Here is a 20,184-nt window from a genome sequence, read left to right as displayed (position 1 = left end):
ATTATTATTATTATTATTATTATTAATTCAAATTCTATACTGCCAGATCCCAAGGGAGTCAGGGTGTGGGCAGGGATAGTGTTTGGTACACTATCACACTTTTTGACGTGTAATCTCGCACACCTCCTATTTTATCACTGTGTTTTAATGCAATTCACACGAATGTGTCTTTATGAAGAAATGCTTTCATGTGTGCTCAAAGCTGATTGGCACTTGTTGACCTTTGGCTAAAATGAGAACAGCACAGAAGAAATATAAAAGACTACTAATTTTATTTTCCATTACATATGAGAAATATTTAAATAAGTGATATTAAACAAAATAATAAGTTAGATGAACGTTAGTAGCATCTGAAAACTGTATGCTGATTTACTTATAGCATGTTCCTGAAAATTGAATAATGAGTCAACTGTCCAATATTTTTTGCAAACCCAGAATTTACAAACTGTCAAATCCTGGGAATAATCTCACATGAATACCCGTGCACAATTTGGAATAAATTGAAACATAATTACTTTCACAGAAGGGAAGTTCATTGATTATTTTTTAAACAATTACTTCATTTTTCTCTCTTACCATATTCTAGCATGAATCAGCGAAAATATTTCTAAACTGACAAATGGAGAAATTAAAGTAAACCTAATATACTCATATTCATAATACACTCATAAAATTGTAGATTTGAATGGTACATTATGTACAAAGCTGGAAAGTAGGTGAATGCTCTAAAGACATTATGAGGAGCCACAATGGTGCAGTGGTTAGAATGAAGTACTGCAGGTTACTTCTGTTGACAGCTGGCTGTTCAATTCTCTCCAGGCTCAAGGTTGACTCAGCCTTCCCTCCTTACGAGATCGGTAAAATGAGGACCTAGATTGTTGGGGGCCATATACTGACTCTGCAAACTGTTCGGTGAGGGCTGCAAAACACTGCAAAGCGGTATATAAATCTAAATGGTAGTGCTATTCTATCATCTATAAAGTGCTTATCTGTGAGTAGCTCTCAAATGGTTGGGTTGAAGATGAAAATAATTGTCTGGCTTGCTCCACTTTCATTAAATGGATAATCTGCCAATCCTTGTTAAAAGTTCAATTATTGTTTTCCAAATGTATTAATCTGTGTCTTAATTACAGATTTGGGGATGGAATACAGTGGTACCTCTACTTACGAATGCCTCTACTAATGAACTTTTTGAGATACGAACCCGATGTTTAAGATTTTTTTTGCCTCTACTTCCAAACCATTTTCACCTTATGAACCCGAGCCGCCGTCGTCGCTGGGATGCCCCACCTCCGGATTTCATTGCCAGCCAAAGTGCCCATTCCTCTGCTGCTGGGATTCCCCTAAGGCTCCCCTCGCTGGGATTACCTTCATTTTTGCCGGCACCGCTTTGAATCTCAGAGAGGGGAGGTTCATGGGAATCCCAGCAGCAAAAGAACAGGTGCTTTGGCTGGCAACAGAAGACCGGAGGCAGGGATTCCCAGCAAAGGGAGGCTCAGGGGAATCCCAGCAGCAAAAGAACGGGTACTTTGGCTGGCAACGGAAGTCCAGAGGCGGGGATTCCCAGTGGCGCAAGGCAAAAGGGGTGACTTTGGGATGGGTTTGCATGCATTATTTCCTTTTACGTTGATTCCTATGGGGAAAATTGCTTCTTCTTATGAACTTTTCTACTTAAAAACCTGGTCACGGAATGAATTAAGTTTGTAAGTAGAGGTACCACTGTAACTATTAATACAGTATAATATAGACTTCTTACACTTTTAATCTTTTGTCCCCTACTCCAATTATCCTTAATTGGAGAAGATAAGAGTATTTCCAAATCAGATTCATTATTCAGAACATCCTGGCTACCTCAAAGTTATCTTTTCAAAGTTCTAAGATCTAAATGATCCATTTCAGATTCTATCCATCATAAATATTTACTTGATATAGTCTCCCTTCACAATAAAAATGGTTGTCCCTATCCTGAAAGCTATAGCCCAATAATAGAAGAGTGTGTCACCACTGTAATAACAGTCATTTACAGATGTTCCTGAGTTCATTCAAAAATGATAAGCAAAAAAATCTACAGCATTTACAGAAGCATCTTAAAGTCTTCTTGAAAGCTATTCTTAAACACAGCAGTTACAAACTAACTGGAAAATTAGCGGACTGAAGATTACCATGCAGCTAATAACATTTTCAATGAGTTGTACCATTGATGCAACGATAATCTCTTCAAAATAGATGATGGAATGGGTTGGGAGGGCTGGGAAAGCTAATGCCGAGGACCATTACTGTGAAAAGAAGCACAGAGATTAAACCCTAATTTAAATAAACAAGCAATTTTTAAAGACTTCATGAAAAATTACAATGCTGTATGATTTAATTTTATCTTGGTATTATGTGAGTTCAGAATTCACTATTCTGCAATTCCCCCTGGAGATTAGAACTGCCCCCACCCTCCTTGCCTTCCGTAAACTCCTTAAAACCCACCTTTGCCGCCAGGCATGGGGGAATTGAGATATCTCCCCCGGGCCTATACAATTTATGTATGGTATGTTTGTATGTATGTCTGATTAATAATGGGGTTTTTAAAATGTTTTTAAATTATTAGATTTGTTATGCATTGTTCTATTGCTTGTTGTGAGCCGCCCCGAGTCTACGGAGAGAGGCGGCATACAAATCTAATAAACAAACAAACAAACAAATTCTGGCTTAAGTCATATCCCTTGAAGAGCTCAGGATCATGTAAAAGTAAATATACTTTTATCCTCAGCAATATTGTAGTGGGTGTGCTTCATAATAGAGGCAAATATAAGGCTATTCAGTAAATTTCAGACTGAAGTGAGCACCCAAAATTCTACCTACCAATAGTTGGTTAGTGTTTTGCTGCTTTGCACATTATCGGGTGGTTTTTTTAAAATTACTTTTCCCCCAAGATAAATAACTGACCTGGAGGAATACAGTATATGCTTCTGCGCCAGAACAATGAAAATGTTACCTTTGAAGAAATTTTAGAGCACATTTTTGTGCTACAATTATTTAAATAGAAGTACAGTATCCTTAACAGGAAGTACAATAGCAATCCCGATTAGAAAATACCTAAGGTTGTACAGTGGAACCCCGACATAAGAGCTGCTCTACTTAAGAGCAACTCGAGATAAGAGCTGGGAGGGGAGAGATATTTTTGTTCTACTTACAAGCCCAAATTCGAGATACAAGCGCCAAGGAGTTGTCTCCTGAAGCCAAACGCTAACTTCCGCGTTCGGCTTCAGGAGACAGCTGCGAAGCGGCGCGCATGTTTTAAAAGGTTGCAGCCGGCCTGGGGGGCTCGGGGGGGTGCTTGCAGCTTTCTTTCTTGCTCTTTTTCTTTCTCTCTTTTACCTTCCCTTCCTCTATTTCTTCTTTTCTTTCTCCTTCCCACCTTCTTCCCTCCCTCCCTCCCTTCACTCATTCCTCTCTTACTCTCCCCTTTCATAAGTTTCCTTGCTTCCTTCCTCTGTTCCTGTCCCTTCCCTCTTTCCTTCCTTCCTTCCCACCCTCCGTCCATTCATTCACCCATTCCTCTCTTGATCGCTTAAAGCCGGTCCCTGGTGCAAAAAGGGTTGGGGACCTCTGTCCTACAGGATTGGGTGGCAGAGAAGTTGAACATATGTAAATTTAAAAGTTTAAGAAAGTTTACAAGTTAAGTGAAAGAAACTTCATTATTCATTTATATGTACATGTACATTTCTTCATTAAAAACATGTCTTTCTGCATAATTTAGACTAACTTTGTGAGTTTTTTGAGGGCTGGAACCAATTAAAATTATTTACATTAATTCCTATGGGGAAAAGTCGTTCGAGATAAGAGCTGCTCGACTTAAGAGCCCAGGTCCGGAACGAATTAAACTCGTATCTCGAGGTACCACTGTATTCTAGCTGCCTCACTTCTCTTCTGTTTAACAGTCATTCTCTTGCAATGGTCTGCTTATAAAAAATTGCCAGCAGAATATTCCTTTGTGCTTTTTGTGCAATTTTCCTCCACAAAACAGTACATCTACCTAAGAACGCCTCTACTAATGAACTTTTCTAGATAAGAAACAGGTGTTCAAGATTTTTTTGCCTCTTCTCAAGAACCATTTTCCACTTACAAACCTGAGCCTCCAAAACTAGCCGGAAAAGGCAGGAAGAAGCCTCCATGGGATCTCTCTAGGAATATCCTGGGAGGAAACAGGGCCGGAAAAGGTGGGGAGAAGCCTCCGTGGGACCTCTCTAGGAATATCCTGGGAGGAAACAGGGCCGGAAAAGGTGGGGAGAAGCTTCCGTGGGACCTCTAGGAATATCCTGGGAGGAAACAGGGCCGGAAAAGGCGGGGAGAATTTATTTATTTATTTATTAGATTTGTATGTCGCCCCTCTCCGTAGACTCGGGGCGGCTCTGTGCGGCCTCTCTAGGAATCTCCTGGGAGAAAACAGGGCCTGTGGTTTCCCCAATTGCACACATCGTTTGCTTTTACATTGATTCCTATGGGGAAAATGGCTTCTTACAAATTTTTCTACTTAAGAACCTGGTCACGGAATGGACTAGGTTTGTAAATGAGGTACCACTGTACCACATGAGTTTATGATATTAAGAGTAAGATGCCAGGAAATGAATGGTAATAATGATCCACTGTTAAATTTTGCATTTTGGAGTGACTGTCTCATGATTTGGATGTAGGAGTGCATTTATAACACCTGAGCCTTATTCTTTTAAATCACGCAGCCAGATTTCTTGATAGTTTAAGTACCATATTTTTCTAATTCCCATCACCACAATGCTTCCAGAAAGGGTCCGTCCCCTTTGGCAGAAGGTCTTATCTGCCAAATCCCTTGTGGGCTTCAGAGGCCAAAATTCCTTTTTGAATGGACATCTCTTGCCTACCATATCAATCAGATAAAAATCCCAAACAGTCCGGACAACTAATGTTTCAATTGTTCCTTCATTCAGTGATACTATTGAAAAAGAGGGAGGCTGAATTCCAACACACAGCTACATTGGCAATATGGTTAGCATATATTCAGCAGATTATTGCTGAGATGGATTTGATGATTAAGTTTTAGACATTGTCTTACCTACGGTGGGGATTTAACTCCTGTAAGCATTGAAAATAATTTTCTTCCCTCTTCTGGGCAGGCTATTTTCAGTTCTTCTGGGCTCATCCCAAGTAGCTGTCTACCATTTAAGATGCCAAGGGTTTTAACTGTGCTGTTGAAATAACCAAAAGGTACACACATAGGCAAATGAGTCAATCTTGAGGAAGACTGAAGAAGAAAGCAGGATTGGATCTGATTCTATATGTTTCGTTTATTGGGCCATGCTGCAGTGCATCCTTTTTATTGTCGTTGAAAATGAACAATCTGGGGTTCTCAACCATTCTAAATATTTAAGAGTTGAAAATTTCTGCATGACTGAGAAGTGGAACATGGATCTTCTAGTTCTCATGATCTGTGAGCTTGTCGTGCTTGTCTGTAAATGCAGAATCTGGTCTTTCCAGTATAAGTTAGCATTATCGTATTAATCTTGCTCTATTTTTGCTTAAAACCAAACTTACACCCACAGTTTCTCCAAACTATCAGCACCTAGAATTATATCTCCAACTTGACATATTTGGTCATAATGATAGTATGATTGCTGGGATTAGTAGCTGCAGTAACATCTGCAGAAAGGTTAAGTGTCAAAGGACTAAACAGAGTTGAAAGTGAAGAAGGCGCTTACTACTCTGCACAACTCTTCGTCTCACAAACATCAAGCATTAGAACAACCAAAGCAGTCATGACCAGAATCAGATTTATTGGACTAGTTATTAAAGTGACACCTACATCTTGGAAAAACCTTTTGTCCTGAGCCAAACTGTGACTTCTGCTGGAGAGGAACTTGGCTGGATATCAGTGAAACCTGTTGAAACCTATGTACAGAGACAACAGGAACATGATTCAGAGGGAAAGAGTATATTAATTGCTCAAACTTCTATTTAGAAACAAGTGTAATTACAATAAAGTCTCAACAACTGGGCTTGATCTCAATCTTGTTTTCTAATAAATGGCTGAAAATTTGAGGAGTTGAAATTTTCTGGGTGAAATCTAGAAGGTTCTGACAGGTTCTGGAGAACCGGTAACAGAAATTTTGAGTAGTTCAGAGAACCGGAAACTACCACCTCTTGCTGGCCCCAGAGTGGGGTGGGAATGGAGATTTGCAATGGCGAGGGAATTGTGAATTTTTACAGTATTCTCCCCACAGGAGTGGGGAAGGAATGAAGATTTCGTAGTATCTTTCCCCTGACATGCTCACCAAGCCACATCATGTCCACCAAGCCATGCCCACAGAACCGATAGTAAAGAAAATGGGATTTCCCCAGTGATTCAGTATGTGGGCTTCCAATGAGACATAGCAAATGAGAGCCATTCTGTCTGGTTCCAACAAAGTATGCAGAGAGCCACTTTCCCAGATAACATATACTTTTTCTGATTTTGTATCACACTGCCAATAGAAATCTGACTCAGAGAAGTAAAATAATATCTACCACAAAGCATCTGTCTCTGCAATGCCACATGACGCAAAAGAAAATTGTACCCACTTGCTCTGGATTGTGTTGTTTAGATGTCTGATTCTTAGGTTCCAGAATATTATTAGGAATATAGCCTTTCTCCCCCATGGCATTTCTGGCAAGCCACCATCTTTTGCTTTGGTCCAAAATCTGGAAAAAAAAGCAGAGTTCAATTTAACAGAATTAACAGAGTTTAAAGGGATCTTCGAGATCTCCTATGTTCAATCATTATTATTATTTATTATTATTATTATTATTATTATTATTATTATTATTATTATTTATTGGATTTGTATGCCACCCCTCTCCGCAGACTTGGGGCAGCTAACAACAATGATAAAAAACAACATGTAACAATCCAATTTAATAAACAACTAAAAACACTTATTATAAAAACCAAACATACACACAAACATACCATACATAACTTGTAATGGCCTAGGGGAAGGAATATGCTAACTCCCCCATGCCTGGCGACAAAGGTGGGTCTTGAGTAATTTGCGAAAGACAAGGAGGGTGAGGGCCGTTCTAATCTCTGGGGGGAGTTGATTCCAGAGGGCCGGGGCCGCCACAGAGAAGGCTCTTCCCCTGGGGCCCGCCAAACGACATTGTTTGGTCGACGGGACCCAGAGAAGGCCAACTCTGTGGGACCTTATCGGCCGCTGGGATTCGTGCGGTAGAAGGCGGTTCCAGATGTATTCTGGCCCAATGCCATGTAGGGCTTTAAAGGTCATTACCAACACTTTGAATTGTGACCGGAAACCGACTGGCAGCCAATCCCCCTGTTCAGGCAAGAAACTCTACATCATTTCAGACAAATGATAGTTCTTAAAAACTTCCAATGTTGGAGCACCCACAACCTCTGGAGGAAAGCAGTTCCATTGATTAATTGCTCTGTCAGAAAATTTCTCCTTCATTCGAGATTGTTTCTTTCCTTGATTAGTTTCCACCCATTGCTTCTTGTTCTACCCTCAGGTGCTTTGGAGAATAGCTTGACTCCCTCTTCTTTGGGGCAGCCACTTAGATATTGGAACACTGCTATCATGTCCATCCTAGTCCTTCTTTTCATTAAACTAGGCAAAGTAGGCTTTTCTATGACTTGTGGACTTCAACTCCCAGAATTCCTGAGCCAATCATGCTAGCTCAGGAATTTTGGGAGTTGAAGTCCACATGTCATAGAAGAGCCAACTTTGCCTACCCCGATAGACATACCCGGTTCCAGCAACTGTTCTTTATATGTTTTAGCCTCCAGCCCCCTCATCAACTTTATTGTTCTTCTCCATACTCTACCTAGAGTCTCTTTTTTCTATTGTGCAACCAAAATTAGATCCAGTATACAAAGTGGGATCTTACTAAGGTATTATAGAGTAGTATTGATATATCATGTAATCTTGATTCTATCCCTTGGATAATGCCGCTTGGTATTGTGTTGGGTAAAGGGCATCCTAAGGTCTACAGAAATCAATGTAACTTAAAGTTACAGATTTGAAAATCTACACTGTTCCTTTCAGGTTCTAGCTCAAGAGCCTATGCTAATCATTTGTAGCATTGATGACTTCTAGACTGTTGTGGTTAGCTCTGGCCCTGCTCCTGCCCCAAGGACTGTGGATGTGGGGGAGACATCCACATGCTGCAGGCCTGTTTCCCCCCCCCCCCCCCGGTGGAATCTGCTGACGAAGGCTCCTCTGACCAAGAAGACATGAGTGACAGGGAGGAGGAGAGTGTGGCAGACAGCTCAGAAGGAGATCAATTATCTAGCTCCTCCTTGGATTCAGAACAAGTGTTAATGATACAGCCAGGCATGTGGAGAGCGATGCATAGGCAACAACAACTGAGAGATTATTATCAAAGAAAATGAAGCCACCTGTGGTTGGGTGGGGCTGTGGTAATTAGTGAGGCTGCTATAAATAGCAGCCTACAGAACATAGACAAAGATGGCTATTGCAGTCTTCAGTTCTTATTTTATTTAATGATGTGAACTACCAGTAGCTAGTGGTGTTTATGTAAAGAAGCAAGATAGCTTTTGATGACATACAGGATGCCAAGAGACAAGCACTGTACTTGCCTATCTACTAAAGGAACAGATTTTCAGTCTTACCTCTAATAGGTCTCCTCTTCTTACAGTGAGCTCTTGGGAATTCCGTGCATGGAAATCAGCTGTGGCTTTCATGAGTTGGGGAGCATGGGAGGCCCTGAAAAGGAAATGAATCTGCTCTTGAGAACAAAAGTCTGGGAAATGAACAGCCTGTTCTTCCTTCTTCTTTGTTTATGTAAAAGACTCCCTTGAAAAGAGTTTGCCTTCTGGTCTCTACATGGCCACATCCCTTGTGATGCAATGTCTACTAGATTCTGCAAATGGGTGCCAAACACTTTGGCTGGGCCTTTACAGGATTTGAGTAAGGCGACTCCCACTTCCCAAAGTTAACACACCTGGAAGCTGAGAATATTATGGAGCTAAAGCAGCTCTAGCAAATAGGTTCTGATATTTAGAACAACAGAACAGAATAGAATTATTCATTGACCAAGTGTGATTGGACACACAAGGAATTTGTTATTGGTGAATTTAGGATTCTATTTCTTCCTTCAGTCCTGATTTATGCCAATTTCAGAGAAGTAATTATGTACATTTGTTGCAACAAAAGCCACAACATGGCTAGATGAACGTACTGATGTATATTAAAGAAAAACATAATTCCAATACGATTCAAAAGTATTGTATCTTATTCTGTTTTTGTGGAATGTTTGTATTGTGGCATTTTTGCACAGATTTTTGTTCTTAAATGTTTTAAATAACTGTGAACCACCCAGAGTTGCTGGAGCTGAATAACATATATATTTAATTTATTACTATTACTCCTCCTCCTCCTCCCAGAATACCTTTATCAGAATTTTAGCAACTCTTTAATTCCTAATTGTATTTCTGCCAGTGTAACGGCATGGAATGCAATTTCTAGAGTGAATTGGATGCAGGGGACTCTGCCATTTTCTTTTAGAGTCAAAATAATTTCTATGTGGTCCCACAAGTAAGTTTAATTCCCCAGAAATATTTCCTGTATATCCACTTAAAAGTCTGGCAAGAGAACATACCCATCTGAGGAATTATTCTGCGTTCCATTTGCCTACAAGAAAATAATATAGCTTACTTTAAGTGAAATTAATCAAAAGTACACATTAAACAACGTTTTAATAAATGAATGGCTTCAAGCATATCCAGTGACAATAGTTGTATTATTTGCTTACATATTTGAATCCACTGTATTGGTAGCAACAATAAAATTTTATCTGCTGGAGAATTGTGTTGTTACTAATGCATTGTGTGTGATATGTGACTTTGCATGTTTGATGGCATTGAAGCTTTTTCTTTGGAATTGCTACCGGTAATTGACCCCTCCAGGTCATTGGAGAGGGGCAGCATACAAAATAATAATACTAATTTGCAAATTATAGCAGCCTGGTTATCTCCAAATATGTTGGGAGTTCAGCTCCCATAAGGCCTAGACAGCTATACTTGTGCTGCATCCATGAGTATTTATCCCAAGATACTGGGAGTTGCAGTTCTCCTTATCTGTAGGCACCAAGTACAGAACAGATGAACTGTACAGATGGGCAGAAATGTAGATCATTTGCTACATGAATATTGCCATGAGAATTAACATTGCCCTTGAACAATATATGAAACTGTAAAAAATTGAATTATTTGTGATGAATTTGTGCTGACCTTGTATAGAAGGAGCAAGATACTGCTTTGGCTTCAGAAGCTTATGGCCAGGCAACTGCTCTCCATAAAGTGGCTCTCTATTACTTCTGCTCTACCTGTTGTTGCCTGCTATTCAGGAGTGACTCACCTGAGCCATATCATTGGATCCCCAAGTAGACCTGGGAGGCACCCATCCATCTGAAAATGTGGGTATATAGGGAGGGAAGGATTGTTCCTTTGGAAATTCTTCCCTGTAAGTAAGACGGCAACTTATTGAATAATAAAAATGTGGATCATGCTACAATAGATCTAGATCATCAAGGTGTTTCCTTCAGAATTTGTGTTACAAATCCACTTGAATGACAGGGTCATTGAAGATTATACAGTTATACAAATTGAAGGCTTAGCAGGGATTAACAAGCATAATTTCATGAAGAATTCTGCTAGATTTGACTCAAAATCCATGTTGCTTTCTTTGGCAATGGCTTTGCATGATGCCAATGGAATAGCTCTGGCTATAGTACGCTATGCAATGGGTGGTATTCTCATTTGACCTAGTTATCATATTATAGAAGCAAATGTATTGCACAAGGGTTGACAACTCTTACCTAGTTTTATTCCAAGCAGGTCCCAAATTCTTCCAAATAAGCTGCTCATCATGTTTCAAGGTGCGCCTGAGCAAGTTAATAGCTGCAGGTGTCAGCAAAGGTAAGACTACTGCAGAGGCCAGGTTCATCCTGGGACACTTGGATATAATCTGAGGAGTGAGAATACATGTTATTCAGGGAATACAACATGATTATTACAGTAATCAAGCCTTCGAGGAACAGAAATGTTTGCAAGTGGAAGCCACGGGTTTATTGTTGCACTTTCTTATGACCCAGGTTTTGATTCATTGAATGCTTCCAAATAGAGCTAAAGTTCTTATTGCTTAATGTTCAGAAGGCACAGTATAGCTACGATATGTCTATCCTCCTATATATTGAAATTGTGTTTAGGAAGTGAGGGGGAGGTAAGAAATGCAATATTTGTTTGTTTGTCAAACATGTATAGGATAGTAGTACTGTAGTTTGTATAAACATAAGTAAAAAGTAACAATAACAGAGGACAATAGGACAGTAGGACCAGGGATGGTAGGCACAGTGGTGCGTTTATGCACGCCCCTTACAGACCTCTTAGAAACGGGGAGAGATCAACTGTAGACAATCTAAGGTTAAAGTTTTTGGGGTTTGTGGAAGAAACCACCATCAGGCACTGCATTCCAGACATTGATCACTCTATTGCTGAAGTCATATTTAGAAAAAAATTGTTTTTTTCTTCTTTTTTTCCCTTCTGAGCTCTGAATATGTTTTCCTACTGCAGTAAATGAGGTTGAATGTGTATAATTTTAGAAGAGCTGTGTGTGCGTGTGTGTGTGTGTGTGTGTACATTCACATACAGTTTATATAGTAGATAATGTATATTTTTGTGTGCCTGTGTGTAATATGTATGTACACACATGGCATATATACATAGAATTAAATAGTATATTTTGGAAGTTCAGTAATAGTAAATAGATAGAGAAATTGTATCTCTTTGAGGCGAGGAGAGGCCAGGCACCCTGACCCAAACCCTTGACATGAGTGACATCAAGTTGGCCACTTTTAAGCCAATCACATGACCTTTAAGCAACCCCTGTAACATGATCGTCAAGCCACTCCCACCTGGTCACATGCCCAGCAAGCCACACTCGCAAAATAAGCCACGCACACAGCATGGTAGTAACTATACACTACACAATACCATACGGACAAAGATGGAAAAAATACCCACAATGAAGGAGTTGACTGTGAAGATGGTACAACTTGCAAAAATGACAAAATTGAATTGTTTGATTAATAACATAGGCAATAACCATGTTTACAAAAGACTGAAAACTTTTAAAGGACTTTATTGTTCCTTTTATGAAGGGAGGAAGTGGTCAAATTGTTTGCAATTGTTGCAAAGAAGATTGGAAGCTGCTGCTTAAATTTCCCCGTTTATCTGCTTTCCTTCTATATATTTTTCTTGTTTATCTTTTAATGTTGTAAAAACATTCAATAAAACTATATAGGGAAAAATGCTCTCTATTTACAAATGAACCTTTTTAAAAAAAGACAGTCACCAGAAGCCTCTGGAATTTCTTGCCCGATTGCTGTACTCACAGTTCTTAGAGTGGTGAAAATGAGGGTGATCAATTCAGGAGCACTAGGCTGTTGTATGGTTTGGTCAAGATTCCCCTGGGAAAAAAAAGAAACCAAAGAAAATGTTGTGTTTAGCTCTGGCCCAGCTCCTGCCCCAAGGACTGTGGATGTGGAGGAGACATCCACATGCCGCAGGCCTGTTTTGCTCCTGGTGGAATCTGCTGATGAAGGCTCCTCTGACCAAGAAGACATGAGTGACAGGGAGGAGGAGAGTGTGGCAGACAGCTCAGAAGGAGATCAATTATCTAGCTCCTCCTTGAATTCAGAACTAGAGTTAATGATACAGCCACGCATGTGGAGAGCGATGCATAGGCAGCAACAACTGAGAGATTATTATCAAAGAAAATGAGGCCACCTGTGGTTGGGTGGGGCTGTGGTAATTATTGAGGCTGCTATAAATAGCAGCCTATGGGTTTGGCCATTGTGGAGGATTATCTGATCTTTGTGTTTCGTGCCTGCCTTGCTGACTTCGACCTTTGTGTACTGATTTTTCCTCGCTTTGAAACTAAACCAGGGCAAAGTGTGTTTCACTTTGTGAAAGAAGAAGGACTGTGAATTGCCTCACAGCTGCAAGCTAAGTATCTCAGAACTGATAAGGGACTTGTACAAATTACCAGTTTGTTTGGAGACGAGTGCTCTTTGCTATACAAAAAGAGTGCTTAGTTCATTTGGATTTTCAGTATAAAGAACATTGTTTTGACTTTTCAAACGTGCGTGTGTCTGGAATTTGTATCTGTGAATTTTCGGGAGGATTCTACCAGAGACCTCGACAGAACAGAAAACAAACACAGTCCCGCAATTATTATTTCTATTTTGAAAAACCAATTCACAGACTGAAGAAGGAGGGAAGTAATTGAAGTTAAACCATTAACTAGACCACATCAGGTTATGGGGTTATTTTTTGTACTTCAAGATAGTGTTGACTTCTAGTGATTGCCTAGATTACCTCCTGCAATTTTCTTGGCAAAAATTTGGAAGTAGTTTGCAATCATCTTCTTCCTTGAGAGGTGGGGGGGAGAGAAAGAGAGAGAGGGAGGGAGAGAGAGGGAGGGAGAGGGAGAAGGAGAGAGAGGGAGGGAGAGGGAGGGAGGGAGAGGGAGAAGGAGAGAGAGGGAGGGAGGGGGAGAGAGAGAGGCCCAAGATGATGGGTGAACTGATGATTAATTTATTTATGAATTCTAACACAGGCCCAGAATTCTTGGTCTCCCAGTTTCTGCTTTTAATGCCTTAATCACTACACCACTTAGAAACATAGAAACATAGAAGACTGACGGCAGAAAAAGACCTCATGATCCATCTAGTCTGCCCTTATACTATTTTCTGTATTTTATCTTAGGATTGATATATGTTTATCCCAGGCATGTTTAAATTCAGTTACTGTGGATTTATCTACCACATCTGCTGGAAGTTTGTTCCAAGGATCTACTACTCTTTCAGTAAAATAATATTTTCTCATGTTGCTTTTGATCTTTCCCCCAGCTAACTTCAGATTGTGTCCCCTTGTTCTTGTGTTCACTTTCCTATTAAAAACACTTCCCTCCTGGACCTTATTTAACCCTTTAACATATTTAAATGTTTCGATCATGTCCCCCCTTAAGTAATGTCCATATTAGGTAAATCTAAATAAAGGATGGCACTAAATCAACTTTCCAAAACTTGATGCTTTTCAAGTGGCTATATAGGCTCGAAATTCTGGGAACCCCGATGCCAACCATTAAGAGGGTGCAAGAATGGATGGAGAAGGAAGGTGGAATAGGTTTGATTAGAATCTGGGCAAAGAACCTACAATGACCTGCCTTGACATTGGTAAAGAGTATGACCCTCTAATAATACTTTTGAACTTGCTTCTTCATCTAAAGTAGGGGTCCTCAAACTTGGCAACTTTAAGACTTGTGGACTTCAACTCCCAGCTATGCTGGCTGGAGAATTCTGGGAGTTGAAATCCACAAGGCTTAAAGTTGCCAAGTTTGAAGACTTCTGAGACGATGCTTAATTCCTTTCTCAAAGAAAAACATACTTTACTTTTCTATGGCCCCACCAGCACATACTGTGAGAAAATATTATTTTACTGAAAGAGTAGTAGATGCTTGGAACAAACTTCCAACAGACGTGGTTAGTAAATCCACAGTAACTGAATTTAAACATGCCTGGGATAAACATATATCCATCCTGTTGTGATTCCGTCTGAGGCCCCTCAGGGAACGGCTGATCCTCTGCCGGCTTCCTGCTCAGAGGGGGAGGATGAGGAACAGGAGGTTCAGGCAGACGGGGAGGAGGAATCTCAGGCTGAGGGAGAGGGAGGACAGCCAGAGTCCCCCTCGGGGGAGCTCTCCCCAGCAAGCAGCCTGGATTCCTTAGATGAAAATGCACAAGCAATCATAGATCTCCGGCAGAGAAGAGCAACACAACGAAGGGGACAATTAGCCAGGTACTTTCAGCACTAAAGAGGCAACAGCTGGGTTTGGGTGTGGTGCTCTCTGGAAAGGCTGAAAAGGCAGACCCACCCTTCCTGGCTTGTGGAGTATTATCTTTGGGAGTCCTGGGACCTGGCTGTGATCTTTGGCGTCTTGGAATTCTGGTTTGTGACTTTGAATACTGAAACCTTGGGGGGAAAAGGTGTGGGTCTTATTCTCTACAGTGGTGGGTGTGCCAGCAAGAAGTCTGCTGTATTGTCTGGCCATCAGGACTCTGCTGTGAAGTCTCATAGCCTGCCTGTTGGGAAGAACAGGTTTTTCTCTGTGTTTATTTTTCAAACTATAAAGTGCTTTTGCTTTTACCAGCGTGTCTGGCTGCTTTTTCCAGTTGGTGTTGAAGTCTGGGGACACCCAGACAGAACACATCCTAAGATAAAATATAGGAAATGGTATAAGGGCAGACTAGATGAATCATGAAGTCTTTTTCTGCTGTCAATCTTCTATGTTTTTAAGTTTCTATGTCACACGATCCTTGATTGAGAACTGTGGTGTTATTTCTTGCTCAACATATTGAGCAGTTAATAAAAGATACCAACTAGATTTTGACAACAACCTAAAACAATCTCAGGTAAGTCTAGTGTATGACACATATCTAACCATGTTAGTATTGCTATCAGTATTTTTTTAGCAGTAGAAACATAATACTATGCAGTTTAACAAAGAAAGGGGGAAATCTTAATCCTATCCCTTCCTTTCATTTCTCAGGGCCAGATTCCTGCATCCAGCCATTTTAGCTGTCTATGAGAAAAAAAGAAACAGATAGAATAGGATACAGGAAAGAATATTGATGACCCAACTTTGCGGAAGAAGTCAACTATGGTAGCTATGAAATAAAGAAATAGGACAAAATGATGGGAGTTACAGATCAGATCACTTTTAGGATCTTAAGATCAAACGAAAGAAGGTTAAAAAAAAGCATCAGAAAATTAGTTTAGTGAGTGGCTTTTTACAATAGGTAAGAGATAGGGCAGGAATCGATCTGTTTATGGATCATAGGAAAGATAGAAATATAATGTTTAGGAGTCTTTACTCTTTCCCAAAATGATCCTAATCCAGATTGTTCCAGTTGTTTTCACTGGGGAATAATTCTAGCAACGCACATTTGTGCATCATGCTTGAAAGAATAAATGTACATAGAATTTTAATTGCGATTTAATTGAGGCTTTCTTTGGAAAACAATTCCCATCTGAAAAGCTGGATTAAATACCAACAAGCCCATATGGTACAGTTAGATAACTTTTATTTATTTATTTATTTATTTATTTGTTTGTTTGTTTGTTTGTTTGTTTATTTATTTATTTATTTTGTCCAATACACAATGAGGGTTTTAATGGGTATATATCAATATACACATAGTAAAATACATGATGAAGGTTATAGAGGAGATACTCATAGTAAAATATATCTAAGAAATAATAGAAAAGAAGATATAGGAATAGAATATATCAATGAAAGAATAGAAGAAGAGATATAGGAATAGAGGAAAGGTATAGGAGATATAGGAGAGCAATAGGACAGGGGACGGAAGGCACTCTAGTGCACTTGTACTCGCCCCTTACTGACCTCTTAGGAATCTGGATAGGTCAAACGTAGATAATCTAAGGGTAAAGTGTTGGGGGTTTGGGGATGACACTATGGAGTCCGGTAATGAGTTCCACGCTTCGACAACTCAATTACTGAAGTCATATTTTTTACTGTCAAGTTTGGAGCGGTTAATATTAAGTTTAAATCTGTTGTGTGCTCTTCTGTTGTTGTGGTTGAAACTGAAGTAGTCGCCGACAGGCAGGACGTTGCAGCATATGATCTTGTGGGTTCTAAACTTTCTAGGCCCAGGATTGAAAGTCTAGTCTCATAGGGTATTCTATTTCGAGTGGAGAAGTGAAGGGTTCTTCTGGTGAAGTATCTTTGGACATACAATTACATCTGGTGAATATATACGGTAGGTAAATTTTCAACACTCCTTTAGTTTCCTAATTTATTACCTGACTACCATATTTTTTCAGTTGCTTAAAATATTCCTACATTAATTCCACAGTGGCAACAAACAGCTACAACTAAACAGAATGGAGCTCTTTGTGCTGCTGCTGCCCTAGATATTTTGTGTTGCGGAATTAATGAAAAGTTCTTTTCATAAGAAATATAGCCAACTGTATTGGCAATAGAGAAATTTCTGCCAAGGTCAAACAAGTTGCAAACCTACCAGCAAATTGAAACTGTACTTGATCTTCTGGAAGCAGTCTCCAAACTCGGATTCCGAGGGCAATGCTGCCAAAGCAGAGAGAAACATTAGAAAACTAATCCAGAAGATTAAAAAAAAAAAGGTTATTGACAAGTATCTCCACATACAGGAGATTCAGGTCTGATAGTGGTATTTGAGAGGGGGTGAGGGAGGGAGAGAGAGAGCGCAAACACATTTGCATCCAGTTATGTCAAAATAATCAGAATATAATGTTAAATAAACTGATTTAATTCCAACTTTCTTGCTTCTTGCTTAGTTAAAAGGCAGTCTAACTTTGAAGATTCTATGGATGAGATCAGTGAAATATATAAAGCATACTTTTTATACACATGAAAACTATATGAAAACCTAAGATGTGCCATTCTAGCATTGAGAAGAATAAAGTCATACGATTTAAATTGTATGGATCTAGACCAGTGATGGCTAACCTTTTTGTCGTTGCATACTCCGCGCACCTCTCCTCGGTGCTTCATTTTGGGCCTGGAAGGCCTATAGCACAAACCTGGAAGCCAAAATAGGGTGCCGGGCAGAGGTGGGCTGCTAAGGTGGAACGGTGATTTATTTATTTATTGGATTTGTATGCTGCCCCTCTCCGCAGACTCGGGGCGGCTAACAACAGCAATAAAACAGCATATAATAATAATCCAATACTAAAACAGCTAAAAACCCTTATTATAAAACCAAACATACATACAGACATACCATGCATACAATTGTAAAGGCCTAGGGGGAAAGAGTATCTCAGTCCCCCCATGCCTGGCGGCAGAGGTGGGTTTTAAAAAGCTTATGAAAGGCAAGGAGGGTGGGGGCAATTCTAACCTCTGGGGACCGGGGCCGCCACAGAGGAGGCTCTTCCCCTGGGTCCCACCAAGCGACATTGTTTGGTTGACGGGACCCGGAGAAGACCCACTCTGTGGGACCTAACTGGTCGCTGGGATTCGTGCAGCAGAAGGCGGTCCCTGAGATAATCTGGTCCGGTGCCATGAAGGGGTTTATAGGTCATAACCAACACTTTGAATTGTGACCGGAAACTGATCGGCAACCAATGCAGACTGCGGAGTGTTGGAGTAACATGGGCATTTTTGGGAAAGCCCATGATTGCTCTCACAGCTGCATTCTGCACGATCTGAAGTTTCCGAACACTTTTCAAAAGTAGCCCCATGTAGAGAGCGTTACAGTAGTCAAGCCTCAAGGTGATGAGGGCATGAGTGACTGTGAGCAGTGACTCCTGGTCCAAATAGGGCAGCAACTGTTGCACCAGGCGATGTGTGCTCTCCCCCTTGGCTCTGAGTGCTAGCGGAGTCCAATGCACCTGGGCGGTAGCGTAATTGCCCTGGATTCCGCTAGCACTCAGAGCCACGGGAGCGAGCACACATCACCGTTTCACCTTAGCAGCCCACTTCTGGTGCTGGGGCAACGCATGAGGCCCCAAAATGCAATCTGAGTGGCCCCCCACTCATGCACTATCCACACCCACGTATGCATGACTGAATGATGGGGAATGGAAGGATTTATATTCCTTGCAGACAACTGATTATTTGCATCCTTTTTATCCAAGTGCTTCAACAACCCTCTAAATTAAAGGATGCAAATGACCAGCTATCTATAAGCAGTATAAATCCTTCCACGCCCCACTATCCTGTCTGTCAACCTTCGCTATAGTTCTGCATCATTTCTACGCTTGGTTGTCAATAGTTACGGAGAGGGGTCTTGGGTATTGGGGGTGGGAAGTATGCAGGAGGCTCTGTGAAGTGGAATAAGTTTTGTTTTCCTTGAAACCAGGTGACCAGGAGACTGTTAGAAGTTACATTCCATAAATGTGACGTGGGTTGAAGATGCATCCACCTGATGGTCATGGACACTAGGGATTATGTGTGTCAAAAAGCGGTTTGATATATGCATGCATCACACCTTTTTCTCCAGTCTTTGCTTTAACCTTGGCTGCTTTCAGTTCTGATTTATGATAAATTCACTTTTGAACCTTAAAAAGGACTCTGAATTTTATTTTTCTTAAATACTGACTGTAGCAGTTGACACGGTCATAGCTGAAGAAGCTTCTTGGATGAGAAGCAAAACATCTTCCAAAGAAAAAACAACAACAAGAAAGTCCAATTGCCCCTTCTGAAAAAGCATCTTTGGAATGAATGGATAAATGAATGAGGCAAAGTCTATGATTAAGTAGGATGGTAATGTCCTACGACCGTGATGGCGAACCTATGGCATGTGTGCCACAGATGGCACTCCGAGCCATATCTGCTGGCATGTAAGCGGTTGCGTTAGCTCAGATCCAGTATGCATGCACATACTGGCTGTTGTGGTTGGCTCATGGCCAGCTCCTCTGGTCAATGATTTTGACTTGGAGAAGCCAGGTCCGTCAGATCGAAGAAGACCTGTCTGGCTTAATGATGAGTCAGACAGTGAAGGGAACAGAGAGGTTGATGTAGGAGGTGAGACAGAGAGATCTGCTGAGCCTGTGGGATCTCCAGTCAGAGCCTCCTCTGAGTCAGACAAGGAAGGGGTAATGGATGATCCCATTCTAAACGTCAGGGTGCGAAGAATGCTGGGATGCCAGGAGCAGCTGCACAGATGCAGACGGAGATTATAAGTCACAGCTGTCAGAAATCAAGGACGCCGCAGCAGGATTAAAAAGGGAAGGGCTGCCAAAGGCAGTGTGGGAAATTATCATTCAGATTTGAGAGAGAGAGACAGAGACTTTGAAGCTTCCTGGTTTAGTTTTCTTTTGGACAGCTTTGGAATTATGACACTCTAGCCAAGTGAGTAATTTGGCAGAAGCAAGCCAGAGAGATTGTTTATTGCCATCTTGAGCCGTTAACCCTGACCACTGGACCATAAACTAACATTCCTTTGCAGTGGCTGAGGCTCTAAGCCACTTTTGTACATAAAAAGAACTTCGTCTTTTTCAAGCTCCTATGTATGTGTGTGTGTGTGTGTGTGTGTGTGTGTTTGAACACTGCCTCATTGGGTGACCAGCTGGTCAAGCAG

General features: G+C 40.8%; 1 protein-coding gene across 1 annotated transcript in view; it reads right to left on the bottom strand.

Moving 5' to 3' along the window:
* Nucleotides 1–255: 255 nt before the first annotated feature.
* The window catches only part of EPS8L3 (EPS8 signaling adaptor L3), a 39,089-nt gene continuing 19,160 nt past the window's right edge, over nucleotides 256–20,184 (bottom strand). The window contains exons 11-20 of the mRNA XM_070745110.1: nucleotides 17,143–17,207; nucleotides 12,430–12,504; nucleotides 10,855–11,003; nucleotides 10,395–10,497; nucleotides 9,637–9,668; nucleotides 8,648–8,741; nucleotides 6,580–6,699; nucleotides 5,825–5,910; nucleotides 5,078–5,210; nucleotides 256–2,276 (exon numbers count right to left, since the gene is read on the bottom strand). Coding sequence (XP_070601211.1) covers nucleotides 5,078–5,210; nucleotides 5,825–5,910; nucleotides 6,580–6,699; nucleotides 8,648–8,741; nucleotides 9,637–9,668; nucleotides 10,395–10,497; nucleotides 10,855–11,003; nucleotides 12,430–12,504; nucleotides 17,143–17,207 — 857 coding nt within the window. The 3' untranslated portion in view covers nucleotides 256–2,276. The remainder of the gene's footprint in view (nucleotides 2,277–5,077; nucleotides 5,211–5,824; nucleotides 5,911–6,579; nucleotides 6,700–8,647; nucleotides 8,742–9,636; nucleotides 9,669–10,394; nucleotides 10,498–10,854; nucleotides 11,004–12,429; nucleotides 12,505–17,142; nucleotides 17,208–20,184) is intronic.

Source organism: Erythrolamprus reginae, chromosome 3 (genome assembly GCF_031021105.1).
Source record: "Erythrolamprus reginae isolate rEryReg1 chromosome 3, rEryReg1.hap1, whole genome shotgun sequence".
NCBI classification, from domain to species: domain Eukaryota; kingdom Metazoa; phylum Chordata; class Lepidosauria; order Squamata; family Dipsadidae; genus Erythrolamprus; species Erythrolamprus reginae.
This window is presented reverse-complemented; position numbering and strand designations above follow the sequence as displayed.